The 22,435-nt window shown below is 36.2% G+C and overlaps 1 protein-coding gene across 1 annotated transcript in view; it reads left to right on the forward strand.

The window, feature by feature from the left end:
• The window catches only part of RMND1 (required for meiotic nuclear division 1 homolog), a 33,512-nt gene extending 17,567 nt beyond the window's left edge, over positions 1 to 15,945 (forward strand). The window contains exons 6-12 of the mRNA XM_015821943.1: positions 975 to 1,075; positions 2,082 to 2,188; positions 6,466 to 6,530; positions 7,835 to 7,911; positions 9,010 to 9,130; positions 12,299 to 12,415; positions 14,861 to 15,945. Of these exons, the coding sequence (XP_015677429.1) occupies positions 975 to 1,075; positions 2,082 to 2,188; positions 6,466 to 6,530; positions 7,835 to 7,911; positions 9,010 to 9,130; positions 12,299 to 12,415; positions 14,861 to 14,893 (621 nt within the window). The 3' untranslated portion in view covers positions 14,894 to 15,945. The remainder of the gene's footprint in view (positions 1 to 974; positions 1,076 to 2,081; positions 2,189 to 6,465; positions 6,531 to 7,834; positions 7,912 to 9,009; positions 9,131 to 12,298; positions 12,416 to 14,860) is intronic.
• The last annotated feature ends 6,490 nt before the right edge of the window (positions 15,946 to 22,435 follow it).

Genomic DNA, 22,435 nt, shown 5'->3' on the forward strand with positions numbered 1-22,435 from the left:
GGCTTATATTCGGGTCGACCTATACTCGAGTATATACGGTATTATTAACCATTTTTATATTTAACTTTCCAATCTGCTTTATTAGTATTGTTCTTTTGTGATGCCATGTCTTCCAAAGGATTCAAATTACATAATTTCCCAACTATTTCATAATGATTTATATCTAGCTGCAGATTTTTTTTTTGAGAATATATTAAAGACTTTTTTGATATTCATCATGGTAAAATAATCAGGAATGGTATATAGAGTGGGTGGTGGAAATGCAGAAATAGTCAGATTCTAGAAGGAAACGTACATTGTTTTCAGAAACAAATATTTCCAAATTTACCTTCATCAAAGTAACATGAATGCTGGGTCAGATGGCATTTGTAGGAAGAAAATACCTAGAAAGTAAAGTTTTTTAATTTTTGTGATTTTGCTCATTTTCTTTTAACAAATTCTTACTATTTTTTTCCTAAAAGGCTGCTTTCAGAATTATAATAGCATTAGCAATAGCACTTAGACTTATATACCACTTCATGGTGTTTTACAGCCCTCTCTAAGTGTTTTACAGAGTCAGCATATTGCCCACAACCATCTGGGTCCTCATTTTACTGACTTTGGAAGGTTGAGTCAACCTTGAGTCGATCAGGATCAAACTCCTGGCAGTCAGCAGAATTAGCCTACAATACTGCATTCTAATCACTGTGTCACCCGTGGCTCTTATAATCTGAGTTATAAACAAATGCATGAGGGTGTTTATAGGTACAAATTTACAACCTCTAGCCAATTGTTCCTTGTAAACACTTCTCTATCTTGAGCAAATACTTGTGAGAAAAAAACTGGAATATGGAATTATTTTGTTTTCCTTATGATTTCTTGTTGACATAGTTTTCTTCTCACAAGAGAATGAGGGCACTTTGGTCAATAGTCTAACTGTATCTAATTCTTCTTCAGAACTTGCTAGCAACTTTAATTTACAATCTATTTCCCAGATAAAGAATATTTTTCAAAAGCTGGAAAAACATGAGGTCCAGCCTTATGAAATTGCATTAGTTCACTGGGAAAACGAAGAGATCAGCTACAGAAGAGGAGAGTAAGTATGTGAATGTCATGAACTCATGAAGTTTTCCATTTAAGCCACAGGCTAATAAGGGTAGAAATGTTGACAAATAATTATTTCTGGAACATATATTCAGATACAAGTTGTATCATAGCATCTTGGCATTTTATAAACTTCTTCATGAAAAAGATTGATAATTCCATTATAAAATAAGAAACTAGTGATGTTTCGGGGAAGCTGCTATGCTGTTGCTGACATTCCCTCCATCTCCTTCTCCATTTGCACATTCCATCACACAGGCAGCTCTTTCATTCCATCTGCTTAATGATCTAAGACAGGGGTAGGCAACCTTGGCTCTTTTATGACTCATGGACTTCAACTCCCAGAATTCCTGAGTCAGCATGGCTGGCTCAGGAATTCTGGGAGTTGAAGTCCACAAGTCATAAAAGAGCCAAGGTTGCCTACCCCTGACCTAGGAGATTGCTTAACAACTGGAATTGGGAATGCCGGGTTGCAGTTGTTGAGCAAAGCAGTTACATGGACATCTCACTTAATGACCACTTCACTCAATGACTCAGATTCTGATCCCAATTGTTGTTGTAAGTTGAGGACAGCCTTAACATTTCAGTTATTAAGACTGACCCTTATTACATTGCCACAAATTATCACTGTTCTGTTTGAGCATCTTCAAGGCCAATGCACTCAGCTATGTACAAAGTGTTACCACTTTTATGCAGATTGAATATTAAGTTTTAAATGATAAAAGATACAATGAAAGAAACAGAAATTCACATATACAACAAAAGAAACAAATTCATATGTGGAATAAGATATATGTTATGTCAAGTACTCTCTAAAGTTTATTTTTTCGTATTCTTCGGAACTGACTGAAGGATACCTGCTCATGTTTTGTTACACAGTCCCACCTCTTCTAATACTCATTTGATTCACTATTAGACCAATGGTAATGCTGGCTGGGACTGATAGGGAGCACAAAGTTGCTCAAACCTAATGTAATCCATTCATACCTTTTTCATAGAGGGCAATCAAAGCTTCACAGAGGAGAAATCTTGATCAATTCAGATACAGAAGTGGATGACATCGTTTTAGAGAAGTTTGCTTTTTCCAACGCTCTGTGCCTTTCTGGTAAGCTGTCCATCGTATAATTTCATTTAATGATTTGTATTATTACTTGAAATCTGGGAGGAAATGGAATTCATGAATGCATTTATAATATATAAGGCACTCTCACCAGATACTCTGCATGAATAGTTACATCTATAGTTACAACTATTTTGAAAAATTTTCTCAGAAGAAAGAAAGAAAGAAAGAAAGAAAATCAGACAACCTGTGCCCTGTTGCCTCATTGTTTCAAAGATATTTCCTTACCTAAACAGGGAAACTGACCAAGAGTAGGCAAAAAAAAACCAATGGGAGTAGGAACCGATTTCCTGCTGGCTTCCCCATTGTGTTTCCTTGTGGAAATTTGGCAGGGAACACCAGAAATTTCTATTCCCTTCCTTTCTCTCTTCCCCCTCCGATAGGCAGGTAAGTGGCTGTTTCTGGGTGGGAGAGGGAGCAAGGGATTGTGAGACTAACAGGCAAACTGTCACAAAATAAAATTCATGTAACCAGAGTAGCAGCCAGTAGCACTGAAGCAGCCACAACTTTCCCAAATTTCATTCCTTCAGGGAGTCATGATGCCAGATTTTGGACACCCGCTGTCGGTTAGCTCATTTGAGGGACCTTGGTTCAAAAGTTACCCTAGGATACAGTGTTTCACCTAGTTTAAAGTCATGACAACAAACGTTTTAGTATCAAAAGTGGCTTTTATTTTTGAAAAGACAAATGGACTTTTCAAAAATAAAAACCACTTTTGATACAGCTATGACCTGGATGACCGAGAATGTTCATAGAGAAAAATTTTAATACTACATAGATTATGCCATTGCAGATAATTTTATGTTACACTGTAGATTTGTGATTCTTTGAGAGCCAGTTTGATGAAGAGGGTAAAGCATCAGGCTAGTACTGTTAATACTAGCCCTGCTTTAGGCACAAAGGTAGTTGGGTGACCTTGGGCTAGTCACTTTCTCTCAGCCCTAGGAAAGAGGCAATGTCAAACTACTTCTGAGAAACAGAAGAAACGGTGTGTAGACTGCATAAAATTTAAGCATTCCTACTTTGTAGAAAATAATATTGTAAAATAATGTTTCCCTTTGGGCTGAAAGGAGCATGAAATGGGAGGTTTATGATTGAACCTTATGTGAATTGGGATTAGAGTATTTTGATTTGAATAGGGGCAACAGAAATTTTACCTTTACTTTTTTTAGTAGGAAGGGTATTATCAATCAGAATAGAGCTGGAAGGGACCTTGGAGGTCTTCTAGTCCAACCCCTGCTCAGGCGGGAGATCTTATATCATTTCAGACAGGTGGCTGAAAACCTCCAATGATAAAGCACCCACAACCTCTGAAGGCAAGCTGTTCCACTGGTTAATTGTTCTCACTGTTAGGAAGTTTCTCCTTAATTCCAGGTTGCTTCTCTCCTTGATTAGTTTCCATCCATTGTTTTATCAGGTACGCCTGATCTACCAGTTGCGGCCTTTTCTGGACCGGGACACCTTGCGCACAGTCACCCATGCCCTTGTCACCTCCCGCCTGGACTACTGCAATGCTCTCTACATGGGGCTCCCCTTGAGGAGCACTCGGAGGCTCCAGTTAGTCCAGAATGCGGCCGCGCGGGCGGTGTTGGGAGGGACTCGTCGCTCCCATGTAACACCGTTACTGTGCGAGCTGCACTGGCTGCCGGTGGCTTTCCGGGTGCGCTTCAAGGTGTTGATTATCACCTTCAAAGCGCTCCATGGCATCGGACCTGGATATCTCCGAGACCGCCTTCTGCCTCAGATTACCTCCCATCGGCCAGTACGCTCCCACAGAGTGGGTCTCCTCAGGGTGCCGTCAGCCAGACAGTGCCGGCTGGCGACCCCNGGGAGCTCCCACCCTATGGAATGAACTACCCCCAGAGATCAGGGTGATCCCGGATCTCCCTTCCTTCCGCCGCGCCCTTAAGACATGGCTGTTTCAGCTAGCAGGACTGGCCTAGGGGAAATTTTTAGCTGGGTTTTAAAATATTTTTAAATTAACATAGGCCAATATTAATATCTTCTTTTAATTATGTTTTTAACTACAGTTACTTTGGTATTTTTGTATTTGTTTTATCAAGGCTGTTAGCCGCCCTGAGTCCGCAAGGAGAAGGGCGGGATATAAATACAATAAAACTCAAACTCAAACTCTTGTCTTCCCTTCTGGTGCTTTGGAAAATAAGTTGACCCCCTCAAATATTGGAATAATGCTATCATGTCACCCCTAGTCCTTCTTTTCTCTAGACTAGCCATACCCAATTCCTACAACCGTTCTTCATATGTTTTTGTCTCCAGGCTTTTAACCATCTTCATTGCTACTTAGAGCAGAGAAATAATGGGTAGGTTCATATAAAATGGTAAAATGGTTCATATGAAACAGTATGCCAGGATTTAAAAAAAATACTTGAAAAAGCAATTTTGACTTGATTTGCAAATTATACAGTGAGGGAAAAAATTATTTGATCCCCTGCTGATTTTGTACGTTTGCCCACTGACAAATGATCGGTCTATAATTTTAATGGCAGGTTTATTTTAACAGTGACAAACAGAATAACAAAAAAAAAATCCAGAAAAACACATTTCAAAAATGTTACAAATTGATTTGCATTTTAATGAGTAAAATAAGTATTTGACCCTTTCGTAAAACATGACTTAGTACTTGGTGGCAAAACCCTTGGTGACAATCACAGAGGTCAGACGCTTTTTGTAGTTGGCCATCAGGTTTGCACACATCTCAGAAGGGATTTTGTCCCACTCTTTGCAGATCCTCTCCAAGTCATTAAGGTTTCCAGGCTGATGTTTGGCAGCTCGAACCTTCAGCTCCATCCACAGATTTTCTATGGGATTAAGGTGTGGAGACTGGCTAGGCCACTCTAGGACCTTAATGTGCTTCTTGAGCCACTCCTTTGTTGCCTTGGCCATATGTTTCGGGTCATTGCTATGCTGGAATACCCATTTTCAATGCCCTGGCTGAGGGAAGGAAGTTCTCACTCAAGATTTGACAGTACATTGCCCCGTCCAGCATCCCTTTGATGCAGTGAAGTTGTCCTGTCCCCTTAGTAGAAAAACACCCCCAAAGCATAATGTTTCCACCTCCATGTTTGACAGTGGGGGTGGTGTTCTTGGGGTCATAGGCAGCATTCCTCCTTCAAACACAGTGAGTTGAGTTGATGCCAAAGAGCTCAATTTTGGTCTCATCTGACCACAACACTTTCGCCCAGTTCTCCTCTGAATCATTCAGATGTTCATTGGCAAACTTCAGACGGGCCTGTACATGTGCTTTCTTGAGCAGGGGGACCTTGCAGGCGCTGCAGGATTTCAGTCTTTCATAGCATAGTGTGCTACCAATTGTTTTCTTTGTGACTATGGTCCCAGCTGCCTTGAGATCATTGACAAGATCCTCCTGTGTAGTTCTGGGCTGATTCCTCACCATTCTCATGATCATTGAAACTCCACGAGGTGAGATCTTGCATGGAGCCCCAGACCGAGGGAGATTGACAGTTATTTTGTGTTTCTTCCATTTGCGAATAATTGCACCAACTGTTGTCACCTTCTCGTCAAGCTGCTTGGTGATAGTCTTGTAGCCCATTCCAGCCTTGTGTAGGTCTACAATCTTGCCCCTCACATCCTTAGACAGCTCTTTGGTCTTGGCCATGGTGGAGAAATTGGAATCTGATTGATTGATTGCTTCTGTGCACAGGTGTCTTGTAAAGGGTAACAAGCTGAGATTAGGAGCATTCCCTTTAAGAGAATGCTCCTAATCTCAGTTTATTACCTGTATAAAAGGCACCTGAGAGCCAGAAATCTTGCTGATTGATAGGGGATCAAATACTTATTTCACTCATTAAAATGCAAATCAATTTATAACTTTTTTGAAATGCGCTTTCCTGGATTTTTTTGTTGTTATTCTATCTCTCACTGTTAAAATAAACTTAGCATTAAAATTATAGACTGATCAGCTCTTTGTCAGTGGGCAAACGTATAAAATCAGCAGGGGATCCAAATATTTTTCCCCTTTATGTATGTATCATGCTAGGTGGGTTTTTACTGTACATTACACTATGTCAAAAAGAACATATTAGGTTAACAGAGAACAAATGCCTGTCCCTCAGTCAAAATCAGAAACTTGTACCTATTTTAAAATCTGAAAGCAATAATCAACATACCATCATTATTTCTCAAGCATTGGACAGTAAAAATTTAAAGATTTGATTTTGTGATAAAACTTGAAAGTGTACCACATAAGAATAATAAGTCTTTTACGCTTTTCTCTATTGTAGTAAAACTGGCCATTTGGGAAGCATCACTGGATAATTTTGTAGAATCTATCCAATCAATACCTGAGGTACTTGCTATTTTTTTCATTTTTCCATAAAATTAAGTCTGGAAAATTTGCAGATTTTTGACACCATAGGTGAATAAATTTGGATTGTTGTATTTACCATTTATTCTTGGGCATAAGAAATGAATTGGGATTTGTTTGCCAGATCGAAATTTCAGTGAAACTCTGTTAAATTTGAACAGTTAGATATGAAACACTTTCAAGTTAACTTCAGTGACTTTACAAAATGCAGAACCAGTGCACAATCTGGAGGTCCTCCCAGACTCACACCCCCGGCTTGATCAATGTGTTGTGGAAAATTTTCTTTTTTCAAAGGCACTTCTAATAATGTGTGCTCTGCAAGACTTCTTTTGGGGGAAAACAGTGTTAAACAGTCTCTAAGAGCACCAAAGATCTTCCATTTAGGATAAAATGCATTCAATATTTATCCACCTGGACAATTCTCCCTTGATTGGTTGGCTAATTAGCCATGATGGTCAAGGGTCAAGAGGACAGTAGGATGAACCACCACTTCCTTGTGGTCTACATTCTCAGGCTGAAAAGGATTCCATTAAACTGGAGAAGACAAGGAATTTGGACCTGGAACAATGTTTTTACATTAGTGTGAAGTATTCTGTTCTTAAGGTGCCATTCAAACCTATCACAGTAGGATTCTGAGTGCATTTATTAGGATAGTGTCAACCTTTTAGATCAAGCAGGATCAAGAAACAGGCACAGCTGTGAACACTGTAGATATAATGACTGAATCTTGAAAACCTGTCAAAGTTTCTCTCTGCCCCATTTTACATGAAGCAAAATCAAAGCAAGTTTATTTGGAAAAGTCTCCCCTCAGCGGTTGACTCACTTTGTCCCCATTCCCAAGGCCTGATTTACATTCCTTCAAGATAGATAACATGGTACTATAGATTTTGTGATATAGAAAAGCTTGCTGCATAGCTACTTGAGGATTCATCCTCCTTGTCTCCTGGAAACGCTTGTAGAATGCTGAGATATTCATCAGATAACATAAGTCTTTGTGAATGGAGCATTTTAATTGATCTCTCTGTCCTGTAGGATAGATCTTAACCTAGAACCTAAACTTTATCAGGAAGTTCTCGGGCCATGACAATAGGGTTATCACAAACCATCTATGGCAAGACTGCCTATCCCACCTCCCAAAACTAATATGAAAATCAGGGTAAATCTTTATTGTCATCAGGATTGCTTCTGCCAGTTCAAGTAAAGAGTGCAGTTGGCATCGGGGTGGGTAATATTGTACATCTAAAAAACATCAATGTTCTTACTGGTTTATTACTCTCTTCTTATAGATGCTTAAATTAAGAAAGAAACTGAAACTCTCTCATGCTGATGTTATGCAGAAAATTGGGGAACTGTTTGCCTTGAGGTATCTGAATTAAAGACAAGCAAATAGATTGCATTTTAGAATCAGTTTTAAAAGCAATCTTGAACAAAAAAAAATACCATGACAGTATTCACATATATATATGTGTATACAATATACTGCCATGTATGATCTGCTTTTTAAATCCTATGATATTTCTAAAGTGGTACAATTATATTTTTCTCTTCTGCATCTTGACTATTGTCCTTCTGTCCTTTAACAGATCTAAGTAATCGTTAAAGAGAAGTCAGAGCTTATATGTATCAATCTAACACCAACAAGCATCTTGTTATCTTCCTGTTAAAATTCCTGTTATTTGCCAGGTCCTTACTTTTGATTATGTGCCACCACATAGTATTAACTATCAGTACAGACAAAGATCAATCTTAACATATTGTATATTGGTTTTTTTATTTTTAATACCAGTAGTTTTTTTTCTGTAGGGATACTTATATTTCTACTTATAAATCTAGCGCAGTCTTTTAAAATGTTTTATGTTTAGAGTGAAGAGTAATGTTTACTCTTTAAAAAGCCAATTCACTATCAGAGAGCATGCAAACCCTTGTTAAGGAACAAAAACGTAAATAGGAAACAGTCTTAAATACAATAGAAAGGCTCATTACAGCTAAGCCCAAGTCACATGCCATTAAAATGTCAGATCGTTTGAATAATTAGAAGAATATGCACCATGGAATGATGCAAAATCACCATGCAAGGGTTTTGTTAAGATGTGATATAAATGTATTAAAAACTGGAAACGATAATGCTTATGCCGTTAAATTGTAAACTTGATAAATTCTGTATTTTCTTCAACTCCTTGATAACCTAAGTTTCGCGTAATACATATTATATATCACCCTAAATAAAAGATAACATGTCTCTAAAGCTTAAATCAGGTTCTAAAAGAATAGAAGGTTTATTTGGAGATGGAAAACTGACCATAAAATCTGTAGCTGTGAGAATGTAACAAAGTTTTTTTGCTACATGAAGAGTGTTTGTCCAAAGAGTATTTGTTTGTCCCAAATTATAACAATGCAGTATGCAAAATACAATTCATTAACTGGCTTTTAAATAAGAATTTATCTATCTTCTCTTCCTCAGGCATCGTATAAATCTGAGTTCTGATCTGTTGATTGCCCCAGATTTCTACTGGGACAGAGAACATCTTGAACAACTGTATGATAAAATGTATCGGTTTCTCAGTATTGATCGCAGAGTTAAGGTATTATTTTACTGTTTCTCTCTCAGCTTGGAGGATTATTTTTTTTTAACAATCGCTTCTCTTAACAAATCTAATTTCTCTGTTTTCATCCTCATTGTTTTTGGACAAATATTGTTATTTTGCCGGCTGCACTATTTATTTTAGGAACAATCTACAAACATTATTTTCTATTTGCATAAAATGGTAGGCCAATTGTAAAATGTTTAGCAACATATATGAACAGTATTCCTGGATTGTTCAGGACAAGTTAGAATGCTACCTCTGAGACGCTTCTTTCTTGTGATTTAGTATAGCTGTTCCCACTACCAGGAGGAATGGTTTAGGCATAATCAAGTAGTGGGTTTCAACAGGTTATTATGAATAAGTCAGATTGTAGCTTTATTGTTTTATGCAAACATAACCAATGCATTCTATAACTTTTGGGGAGATTTTATGATAAGTTTACGCTTTTTCTTAAATTCATGTAATTCTGATGGGCGGAGGAACAGTTGTCACCAGCAATTTAGCAAGTGGAATATTACACAGAAACTTGCTTTTTCAGGTTCTCTGCTAACTGGTTTTTTTTAGAGTAGTTTATGATTAATGGTTGACTCTAAAAATTACTTAGATGATTTTTTCTTAAAATATGTACAATATATTACTATGGGGATATTGGAAAAGTGTGTCTTGGTGATTGTTAGATGGCAACAAAAAATGTTTAGAAATCCTAGTCAAGGAAAGGTTTAGAAATGCAGTCAAGAACTTGTGAACTTAAAGTAGTACTTTCCACAAATTGTTACTTTTCAATAGAAAAGAACATAAGTAGGTCAGGGTCGAACTGTAGAGTCATTGGTGCTCTCTAAGCTTGGTTGTTTGCTTGCAGATGTTTCATTATTGACAAAGTAACATCAACAGTGCTGTGAGTGTGGGACTTGCTCTCTCTTTATATACAAGTAGCTTGCCTTCCCGGTGTTGGTGAAAGTATAACTTTTTTTTTTTTTTGGTAGTTCCTTGACTAGAATACTGTGTTTTGCTTGTTTGTCTGGTGTTAATCCCTGATTATCTGGATGTAGGTTGTTGGACAGAATGTGTTCTGGTCTTTTTGTTTTTCTTAGCTTTTTTATTGTATCTTTTGAATGGTGTGTAAATGTGGTTTATCTCTATTTGTCCTATTAATGGATGACTTGTCTGAAAGCTAAGCTTCCAGGGATTCCATAGTTTTTGGATTTAGCTTGGTCTAGGACAGGCATGTCAAACTCGCGACGTCACGTGACGTCACGCGACGTATCGGAGCTTTTTCTCCATTGCCGGCAATGGGGTGGGCGCGGTTTTGGGATGACGCGTCCGGCCCGCGGGCCGGCAGTTTGACACCCCTGGTCTACAACAGTTTTCCAATTGAAATTATAGTTCAGTCTTTCTACATGCTATGAGTTTTCATTGTACCTTCCAGTTGCTAAATGGTGTTCATGGATGCACTCTGCTATCTTCTGCCTGTCTGTCCTACATACTAGCTGTTACAGTCCTTACACTTCGTGTTATAGATGACTCTTGTTCTTTCTTCTTGGGCTACTAAGTCATTCGGTTTACATAACATGGTTTGGAGGGCTCCAGTTGATTAGTGTACTACAGTGATACCACATGGTTGTAATTGTCTGTTGATTGTTTCTGAAATGATGTATGATAGTGTTGCAGGCATCAGTTTGGCTTTACAGAGCAGCATCATTTAGGCTGAACCAGCTGACTGGGATAGCAATCTGTAACAATATCCATGAAACTTTCTCTAGATTCCACACATTCTTAGTGAACTCTGGACTATAGTTACATAGTTATTAGTATATAGTTATTAGTATGCAAATATATTTTAATTCAGTAACAGATTGAACAGGTTGTTTTTGGCTGCCCTTGATATAACCCAGTTGTTTGAAATGAAATTAACTAAGAAGATTTATAAATTTGCTTTCTAAGATGGGATTGCTGCCATGATGTCATGATTCCGACTAATGAAACACTTGAAAGAACTTCCAGGCATTGTTGCGCCTGTGTATGAACAATGGGATTCAGGAATAAAACAACCTCACTACTGTCTTTAAATTAATGCACATGGATAAAAAAGTCTGCTGGTTTTTTTTTTAAAAGTTCACAAAATCTTTGCAGTCCAATAAGAAATGATGAAATTGACAATTTCATTTGAGGAACTATGGATTTTAAAAAAAACAGGCTTTTCATAGAATTCACATTATTTATAGATCCAAGTATGACCTGGGCCGCAGCTATATAATGCCTGCATGGAACAAGTACTAGTAGTAATCTAATAATAAGGTAACTTTGATACATACATAAAAGTTACTTTATGGGATTATTAGATTCTGCAGCATTTTAACTACAGTTTCATAGTGAAATCTGATACATTTGTGCCCTATGTATCTCAAAATTGTTTTTTTATTTAAGTATTTTTTTCAGGCAGCAAGTAAAAGAGCACAGGAAGCTTTTCTTGGCCCCCTATATTCTATAACCTTCAGCTATGGCTTTTCAGGAATAAAATGCTGCAATTAAGTAATCTGTGTGAATATATAAAAATAGATATGTATTCACACTGCCAAACTGAACTGTTTTACATTCAGCTTTATTTCAGGATTTGCTTCTAACTTTGTGTTGAAATTCTCTACTGTGAATTTTATTAAAGGTTTGGGCATATTTAACCCTATTGCATTGTTAGCTGAGTTTTGCTAAACCACACTTACCCCTTCATTATTATTTGGTGAAGTATACTAGGCTATGATAGGTATCTTACACAATTTAACTAAATGCTTCAGAGGGCAATTGTGATGAGGGCTGACCTCTAAATATTGTGTTAAGTTTGTTACAAGAAATGCTCAATAGAAAAATCTATTTCCATTTAAAGATTATAAATGCATGCAAGTGGAGAAAGGAAATTAAAGCCTGGGATTATGTGAGCGACCTACACATTGCAATCTATCGTGTGAATGCTGAAAAATCACATCTCCCAAGACTAAGAACTGCTCTGAGTGCTCAGTCTTAGCTACTCTAGTATATTCAGTTTATAGAAATATTGTAAAGTAATTCCCCATATTTCTGATTTCCATAAATTCACATCTGGAAGTAACATATTAAGAAATTGTTTATTCAAGGTTTTCTGAAACATCAACTTTTCTATCCTTACTACTGAAGGTAGTAAATGAAAAGCTCCAGCAGTGCACAGAACTGACAGATCTGATGAGAAATCATTTGAATGAAAAACATGCTCTGCGCTTGGAATGGATGATAGTAATACTCATCACTATAGAGGTTGGTTTATTAAAATTGTTTCCTAGAACATGCCCAGAATGTTGACAAGTTCACTGAAGAGTATTTAAAAGTTGTTTCCTTACATAAGGTACACATTTCCAAATGATTTGAAAATAGTTTCCATACATTTATTTAAAAAGAGACAAATCAGATAAGTACAATAATAGTGTGTCAATTTTACTATTCTATTTTACTTTACTATACACCCATATAGCCATATAAATCAAAATGAGCAACTGGTAAGTTTATTACAGTGCATACTGAATATTCCATGAGTTATGCAAGGTATGTAGGCTGAACAAAGGTTTAATGGTAATTTAATGTTTTACATGCTGTATACATATATTGAATATTCTACTGACAGTTTCTTTCTGTGTTGCCAACAGTACTATTTAAAAATTGTATGATGCAAGATAGTACCACATTAAAAATACAACGGCAACTTCTTCCTCCATTGTCAGAGTAATGTGTTCTTTATTTGATATTACTTGTTCAGCAAAGGCTGGAAATTCCATCCTCCAGTCTTGAAATTCTTACTAACTAAAGGTATAGTCTTTGTCTCAACATAGTGGAGAACATTGGTTAGGAGCAAGGCAAGAACCTTATAGCTGAATATTTACTCTATTGAATTGGTGACTAGATTTTAAGTACTATATTATCGCATGTCATTCTTTCACTGATACCACTCCAAGCTCACAGAACCTTCCCTGGATAGTGTCGTATCCACACCAGAGAGACGTTTACTCAAGCTGCAGTACCCCAAAGTCAAAGGAATGGCCATGAGTTTCTCCAAATATACATTGCAAAGGGAAAGGATGTGAATGTATTGAATATATGCAGAGTAATCATAGTAATTATGTTTAATTAAATAACATTTATCTTTTGTTTCTGGCTCCCCAACTGAAAGGCTAAATGCTGCTCTCTGGGGGGGAAAAAAAGTTGTAAATCCCTATCCTAATGCTAAACTCAGCTAGTTGACTAATTACTAAAGCCTTCAACAAATACAATTTCTGAACACAGGCAAGAATAACTACCCATCCCCCCAAAAACTATTTCATATGCAGGCAGACAGGGTGCATAGAGACAGAAGGGAGTAATAGAAAAGGGTAAATCTCGCCTATCCAGGCTTTCCTAGCAGCAAATGACATCAAAGCAAAGGTGGCTACTGAAAAATAAATAAATTTGTAGATTTATCTTTAGTTCTGGAGAAGGTGGAACTACCAGACAGATCTGATGTGCAACACAGAAGTTCTCCTAAACTTGAGACTCCAGCTCAAAGAGCAAGTGACAGTTGTGGCTAGGAGAGCCTTTGCATAACTTTGTGGTGTGCACCAACTGCGCTCTTTTCTGAATTGTGAGGCCATGCACTCAATCACTTGTGTCCTGGCCATCTCTCATTTGGATTATTGCAATGCACTCTATATGGGGCTATCTTTGAAGAGTATTTGGAGAGCTACAATTGGTCCAGAATGTGGCAGTGCAGTTTTAGAAACCCCTAGGATGGCACATGTAACATCACTGTTAACACAAGTTCCACTGGTTGCTGATTTTCTTTCGAGTCCAATTCAAGGAATTGGTTATTTAAAGCCTTTAAAACGCTCCATGGCATGGGTCCAGGATATCTGAGAAACGATCTTCCCCCAATGGGATCAGTCCACTCCACTCATTCTAGCAAAAGGAGCCTACTGAGGATTCCATTAATCAAGGAATTTCGGCTGGTGGGGTCCAGGGGATGACCTTTTTTGCTACACATACCCCATCCTTTGGAACATCTTGCCACCAGAGATGAGATCTGCCCCCTCTCTAATGGCACGGGGCTGGTTTGCATGGGCCCCCTCGAAGGAAAAGCATAGGCTGGAAGTGGTTGGTGCAGTAACAGAGAAGGCACCACTGTTGAAATCTTGAAATCTGCCATTATTTAGTTCTTAAATCTTTTATCATTTTAATGTTTTTATATCTGTTTATTATATTGTAATCCACCCAGAGTCGCCTCAAACCATGAAATGGATGGCATATATTTAATAAATAATAAATTCCCTGGTTACCATCATAAATCAAATGGCCCTCTGTCCTAATACAGCCATAGTTAACAGGTGCCAGATAGTTAGAAAGTTTGGGAGGGCTGGATTTCAAAACAATAATATAGGGAATAAATTGAAATTCAATAATCTTGCAAAAGTGTAGCAAGTGTACTCTTTGTTCAGGTTCCCATTCATCTTACAATACTTCTCTTTTCCATACACTCCCTCCCCATTTGTTCCCATTCTGTGACCACAGTGTAGAATTCAGTATTCATTCTGCTGTTTTGGGGTTTCCTTCAGTCCCCCCCCCCCAAAAAAAATATTTTGTGCTTTTGCCTTCGCATAGAGCACTTTGTGTGAACGCTAAAAATAGAAGTCAGCCAAATAAGCATAAAAGCTAGCAAAATTCTGTTTTATATTGCAGGTCATGTTTGAACTTGGAAGAATGCTTTTCTGATACCAGGAGTACATTGCAACAGACATTTTACGAGACCAGTCGCTGTCCGAGCAACAGGTTTATTGGACTTCAGCTTTATTCATTTTGGAAAGTGAGCAAATGTCATGATAAATTTATGGACATTTGCTACAAAATGATGGGGAGTCTGTGCATTTAATTTCATATTTCATCAGTTACTATGTTCCTTGGAATTCATAGTGTAAAAGCATTGTGAGGCTGGTTTTCTATCTTAATGGATGCAGATTATCTGTTACATTACAGGAAAAGGATATACAGTATGTACCACATTCAGCAGTTTTCTGTATATAAGCTGTACATTTTCTCATAATATATTCAATAGAATTAAGAAAAATATGTACATAATATGTCATTATGTATATGGGGAGCTAATGCACAGAAAATTCTAATATAGTTCATTTATAAAGGAAGAGTTAAAATTAAAAATTCTCTTCAGCTAAAAACTGTCTTTCGAACTGTTTTAATCACAAAGATTTTATAAATTCAGACTGGATTCTTCATGAAGCAAGAAGGGTTTAATGTCTGACTATATTGCTTTAGGCAAATTTTCCTCAGTAACCATTATGCACCTATGAACACCAACTGAAAAGCTGTGAAATAAAATAAATTAATCTAATATCTAGTAAAATGACTAGTATCTAGTCAAAATAGTTTGGATTGAGAGACCTTAATTTTGCTTCAAAGAAATTAATGCATTTCTTCAAAGAAGCAAGATTAAATTCTCTCAAATCCAAAATATTTTGACTAGCTATATCAGAAAACTCATGAAAGCTTTAAATTTGTACTCAGGATCTGGTTCTCAACTAGCTTTCCAAAATTTATCATGAATGTTACAGTTGTCAGATTTTAACATTTTTATAAGAGTTTAAAATAAATTTGCTCTTTAGTTAAAGAAAATGGGAAGAACTTTTGTAATTGAACTTACTGCTGAAATTTTATCATGGGAAACAGAAAATATACCTGATAGAAAGCTCTGTTCATAATTTTCTGTTTTTTTATACTGCACAAGTTTATACAATAAAAAGCTGAAAGCATTTGTGAGGAAGGTACATTTTATCATTTATTTTTTCAACTTTGCATCGCTTCTCTATCATGTCCTCAGTAACGACAGCACACATTATACACAGTAATAGCATACTTGCGATTCTTGAGACAGTGGGGCTTAAACATTTCTGAACCTTTTTGAATTTTTAATATTTCTACATAAATATGACCTAAAATGTGATACTATTCACACGTTCTAAAACTAGAGAATCTAATTAAACAAATTACCGGTAGTCAATATACTTGATCTTTTATTGAGGAGCATGATCCAAAGCTACATGTGTGTGACAAAAATATACAAACCTCTAGGATTATTAGTTCATTTGAAGGGGAAATTAATCAGATATTTCAGTGATAAGGTCCTGCCTAACAGAATTCTGAGTATTCTTATCAATGTCTGTCTTCATAGCATAGTAGATGAAAGTGTGTCAGGATTTAAACAAAAGAGATTTCTGAGGACCTCCGAAAAAAGTTGTTAATACTCACCAGGTTGGAAAAGATTACGTAACTATTTCCGAAGAATTTTGATTCCACCAGTCTACTGTTAGGTAGATTGTGTACAAATGGAGGCAATTCAACACCCTTTTATCCTTGCAGGAGAGGTTGACCAACCAAAATCACACCAACAGCAAAGCCTATAATATTCTTTGAGAGGTTTCTAAAAATCCCACAGTAACATCCATGGAACTAAAGACCATTTCATCAAGCAGGAAAGCCCACCAATATCCTAGAGTTGAAGCTGTTTGGTAAGGAAGAGTGGTTAAAATTCCTCCAAGCCAACGTGAAGTGTTCATCAATAGTTATCAAAAATGCTATCGCATCGAATAGTCAGCAACACCAATTACTGAAAGGTTCACTTTTTTTTCCACAAATATTTTTTAATCATTTTTTTCAAATGAATAAGCCTGTTTTTGATTCATTTGTTTAACTGAGGTCACGTTTATGCAGAAATATTACATTTAGAAGGGTTCACAAGCCTTTAAGCCCCACTTTAAATGGCTAAACAGTTGAAATGAAATAAAAAAAATATATAAATTTGAGAAGCAGATATTCAAGACATCATTCCTATCAAAGTTGTATTGTGTCAAACCTTTCCCATTGCTTTATTATACAGGTAGTCCTCAACATACAACAGTTCGTTTAGTGACCATTAAAAGTTACAACAGCACTGAAAAAGGTTACTTCTAGCTATTTTTCACTTACGACCATTGCAGCATCTCCATGGTCATATGATCAAAATTCAAATGCTTGGCAACTGAGTTATATTTATGCAGAGTTCCAGGGTCATGCGATCCCTTTTTGTGACCTTAAGCAAAATCAATGGAGAAGCCAGATTCACTTAAAAGGCATGTTACTAACTTAACAACTGCAGTGATTCACTTAATAACTGTCGCAAGAAAGCTCATAAAATGGGACAAAATTCACTTAACAATAGAAATGTTGGGCTCAATTACAGCCACAAGTTGAGAGCTTCCTGTATTTATTATACAATTTCATTAACAGAATTTGTGGCATTCAAATTTTGCAACGGTAACAAGAAAAATGAACATCAACTATTGCATAAAGGAGAGAGAGAGAGAAGCCTCTATTTGTTTAGCTATCATTCTGCCGTTGAGTTAAATAATCAAGTCTGAAAAATGCAATGTTCATAAACATGAGTTGTTCTAGATTAGAACATATTTCAATTTGGAAATAACGCATTATTATAATCTTATTCAGAAGTATCACATAATGCTGGATCAGAACATTAGCAAAGCCTCCTAGACTCTGGCTGATATCTTATCTCTGGCAGAACAGTTAGTATATCTTGTTTGTGAAAATTAATACTAAGGTTGCTAGTTTGTATGGAATGTATTTGAGAAAATCACTGATGCACCCTCTTAAATATAAAATGGAGTGAAGAGTTACTTCCATTTCCCAACTAGAAACTAAGTTTAACTTTCTTTTCATTTTCCTATTAGTGGTTCTGTTTTGTAGTGAGACACACCTATTCAGGATCTCACCTGCCCCATTTCACAAACTTGACTGATTCCATAAGTGAGCTGTGCTTCTAGTATGATCTCAGGAATGTACTGGAAATAGGTTTAATTCAGAAAAGCATTCAATAATATTCCTCTTGAGAATCTAAAAAAGATGGCTATGCTATATTACATGGATACAGAACTGGTTGAGAACTGTTCAGTTAGTCCTTGATTTGCGACAATTGAGCCTAAAATTTGTTGCTGAGACATTGAGTTTGCCCCATTTTATGACCTTTCTTGCCACAATTGTTAACTGAATCACAGCAGTTGTTAACTTAGTAACATAGTTAAGTGAATCTGGCTTCCCCATTGACTTACTTGTCAGAAGCTCACAAAAGGTGATCACATGACCCCAGGATACTGCAACCATCCTAAATATGAGTCATTGCCAAAATCTGAATTTTGATCATGTGACCATTGGCATGCTGCAACAGTTAAGTGAGGAAAACAGTCATAACTCACTTTTTCAATGCATTATAACTTTGAATGGCCACTAAATGAACTATTATAAATCAAGGACTATCTCTATTCAATAAATGTACATCAGTGGCACAACAGCAAACTGAACATGTTAAAACACATATCATGGGGTCCTATTCAACTCTGTGCTGTTCAATATGTTCATCGATTACCTGAGTGAGGCGTTAAAAAATGATGATCAAATTTGAGGATGTCAAAGTAGGGGGTTGGTAAACACCATACAGAACAGTTATCAAGATTCAAAAGGATTTTGTCAAGCTGGAACAATGGAAAAAACCAGCCAAGATGAATTTCAACAGCAAATGCATAATCTTATATCTAGATTATAGGAAATCAAAGTAGTAGGAAAAATCAAATGTAAAGCCGTGGAATGGGGGGGGGGGAATCATGCTGAACAGTAATACATACACTGCTGTTGTGGAATCTTAAGTGCTTGAAGCATTACAATCCAAATATGAAACCGTGTGATACATGGGCAAAAACTCAAATGAATCAGAGGCAGCAGCAACATGGACCAGACTGCACCTGATGTATGGCATCCAGTTCTTTGCACATTTTAGGAAGGATACTGATAAACTGAAGAATGCCCAGAAAGAAATAATCACAATTATAATGGACCTGGAAAGAAAAACTTATCAGAAAAAATTGGAAGTGCTGAGTATGATCTGCCTATGATTGTTGAAAGACACAATAGCAGTTACCAAATATATAATGGGTGATAATGCAGAACTCAGGGCATTATTCTTCAAAGTTGTTCCAGAAGATAAGACAAGAAGCAATGGGGTTAAATTACAAGGTGGTAAATTCTGGACAGCAAGGGGAAAAATCCTGATAAAAATAAACAATGGAAAAGACTATCTGGGGAGGAGGTCAATCTTCAGGAAAAATACTTAAACAGCAGCTGGGTTGCCATCTGTCAGGATGCTATAGTAATGGATCCATGCTCCAGGCAGGGGATTGGATAAGGAGATCTTCACACTCCCTTCAAATTGTATGTTCTATTATTCAGATTAAAAGCACTAAAGAATGTATTAGATACATATATTGAATATATAAACAAAATGAAGCACACTAATATCATTTACCTATTCAATTCTGCACTGGAAAAAATTCCAATGCCTTTCCTGAAAAATGAATTTCTCTAGCTTACATAATTAACAAGTATGTATGTAAATCTGGTTATTTGAAATTAACACTTTTGGAGACATGCAAAAAGTACATGGGGACAGCACATTTATGCCCAAATAGTATAAAAGCAAATACTATTATAATTAGGGGCAAAAATGAGATTAAATTTGAATGCTCTTACAATTTCTCAGAAAGGTCTAAATCCAGCAAAAGTCTTGTTATTTAAATTAATAAGATCAGTTTTTGCAAATGGAATATTGTACCTCATTAGAAAGCAGCTTTCACTGCAAAAATGAATTACTATACTATTTACTGCCCAGCTAACTGGAGGGAATCCAACAAGCATCTGAGTAAACAATTACTGAGATAGAGAAGCTTTGAACTAAGGAACAGGACACTCCTAATACATTTCAGCCTAGAAATATTCCCTCCCACTTCCTTTTCTTCAGTAGCCTAACTTGCTGATAGGATTTATTTTTATTTAACAATTAAGAGTCAGGAATCATCAATCTATCAACAAATACTAATCTGTTCTGCCAATCCCTGGTTTACAAAAGATAGTATACGTTTTGTACAATACAAGGGCTCCCCACAAAACCTGGATAAAACAGATACAATAAATCACACAATAGGCAATTTAGATACTGATTTATTTTTACATTTGTAAATTACATTATAATACCCAGACAGATAAAAAATTGAAAATCTGTTATCTGGGAAGGTTTTTTATGGCTCAGTACAAAACAGCAGTATATAACTCATTGTTCAGATGCCGATTTAAATTTTAATGCAAACTTAAACTTCAATGCTACAAATGGTAATCCCACTAATTAAAATGCAGTCCTCTACTAGAAATATAGCAGTAGATTTACTATAGTAGATCAAGAGTCATAAGCATTAGTTTATGCTTAAATGTTCACAAGTAGGGAACAAAGCTATTTGTTTTCATCAGATCATTGGACTTACATAGCACACTAAACTAAAATGTTGGGCTAGTTTATAGCTCAGAGGACCATATGAACCCAGGGAATTCAGTGAGCCAATACAAATGATACATCAACGAACCACCTGAGGTATATAGGCAGTCTTCATTTAGTGACCGCAACTCAAGTCTTCAAGTAAAGTGAAACTGCAAGTGTGTTTATGATCCTACTTCAGCTTTCCTTTGCTTCACAAATCTGCAAAGGTCATAAATGCAAAGACTGGTTGCGAAGTTACTTTTTTCATCACTGTCATAATTGCACAGTCACTACTCAAGGCAGTTACTAAACAAAAACTGTGATGATGATGATGTTATTCATGTCTGACTACTGTACTATTTTTCAATGCAAAGTTTTTTATTTCACTATATAAAATCTACCACTAATTTATTTGAAAAGCTTTCAGTTGCCTTTTTTAAGAAACTGGATTGCTTCTTATATTAATATGAAAATGCTATTTGGAATCCAATTATCAATCCCTGAACTTCCATGATGGACTGTGTGGGAGCCAGTAAATTGAAATTCAATACCTTGTGGATTTCTTTGCAAAGTTATCTAGCCCAGTTTAGATGGCTTTCACTCTTCAAAGCATCAAAATGTGATTCTAAAATCCAGTTTATTAGCAGAGGTCTTAATAAACTAAGCTGTACATTTCATTAACTGCACCATATCCTTCCTAGACCAAAATCACCAAACTGGATCCGTGCACTCTAAATGCAATCTATGACTAATTATTGTAATATAGGTTTTTTATTGTCCTGGAGAAACTACCTCTGGTGCCATTCTTTTGCTCTGATAATGTTTTATTTATATTGCTTTAAACTGAAAGATGCACAGGGAAATGGAAAATGAAGGGCTAGGAAAAAGCTGTTAATAAAGATTAAAACTAGTCAAAAATTAAGTTTAGACACAAATTTGTAACTATTTTACTGATATCTGAATCTTAATTACACAAAATATTAAAATTCAATGCATAAGTCAGAGTGAAGTATTTAAACTTTCATAGACCCTCTGCATTTGTAATGAAATCAATAGTACTGATCCAGGGAAAATCATGTTGATTAGATCTGTAAATATGAGACTAAATTTCAATAATCCATTTCTTCCCTTTTAGTTTTTTGCTTATAACTTATAAAAGGCAACTACCTAAAACAAAAACTGAATACACATAACAATCTTAGATATTAAAGTATACAACTCTTGCAAAAGAACCTTTTCCCAACTTTAAAGTTACAGGTTCCCACCAGAAAAGCCAGTTCAGACAAAACAAACAAACAAACAAACAAGGTTTGTGTTAATGTTTATTAAGAAATTAAGTCTGTACTCTTACACATGCTAACCTCACTGTAACTTACTAAACTCAAAAGGACTCATTTCTGAGCAGTGTGTAGAATCACATGCAAATCTTTCCTCAGTGTAATTAAATACATAAATTACATATCTATAAACTAAATAGAACAAAAAATGAAATGTAATCATAGCCTAGTAAAAAACAGAAATAGCTGCTTAAGCAATAACAGAAAGCAATTGACAATCAAAGCAAGTTCAGTGATTTAGAAATGCTTAGAACCAATTCCCCACTTTTTTTTTCTGGCAAAGGACATCAAATTATACTCCAGAATCACAATGCTATTCGTATTGTTGAGCCTTACTAAAATAAAGGAAACTCTCTTTAGCAAACCTAATAAAAAATTGCTGCTGCATACATTATTTTCAACTTCAGAGGCAAAGTTCTTGTTTACTTTGGTGCAGATCATTCCATTAATACATCACATTTATAACCATTAATCGTCACTTCCACTTTGCTTAAGGTTCAGGGTTTTTTTTGTAAGAAATTGAACGCCAGCAGTCTTATGCATTTTATATTTCTT

This window comes from Protobothrops mucrosquamatus, unplaced genomic scaffold (assembly GCF_001527695.2).
Source record: "Protobothrops mucrosquamatus isolate PMUCROS unplaced genomic scaffold, P.Mucros_1.0 scaffold_168, whole genome shotgun sequence".
Lineage (NCBI taxonomy): Eukaryota > Metazoa > Chordata > Lepidosauria > Squamata > Viperidae > Protobothrops > Protobothrops mucrosquamatus.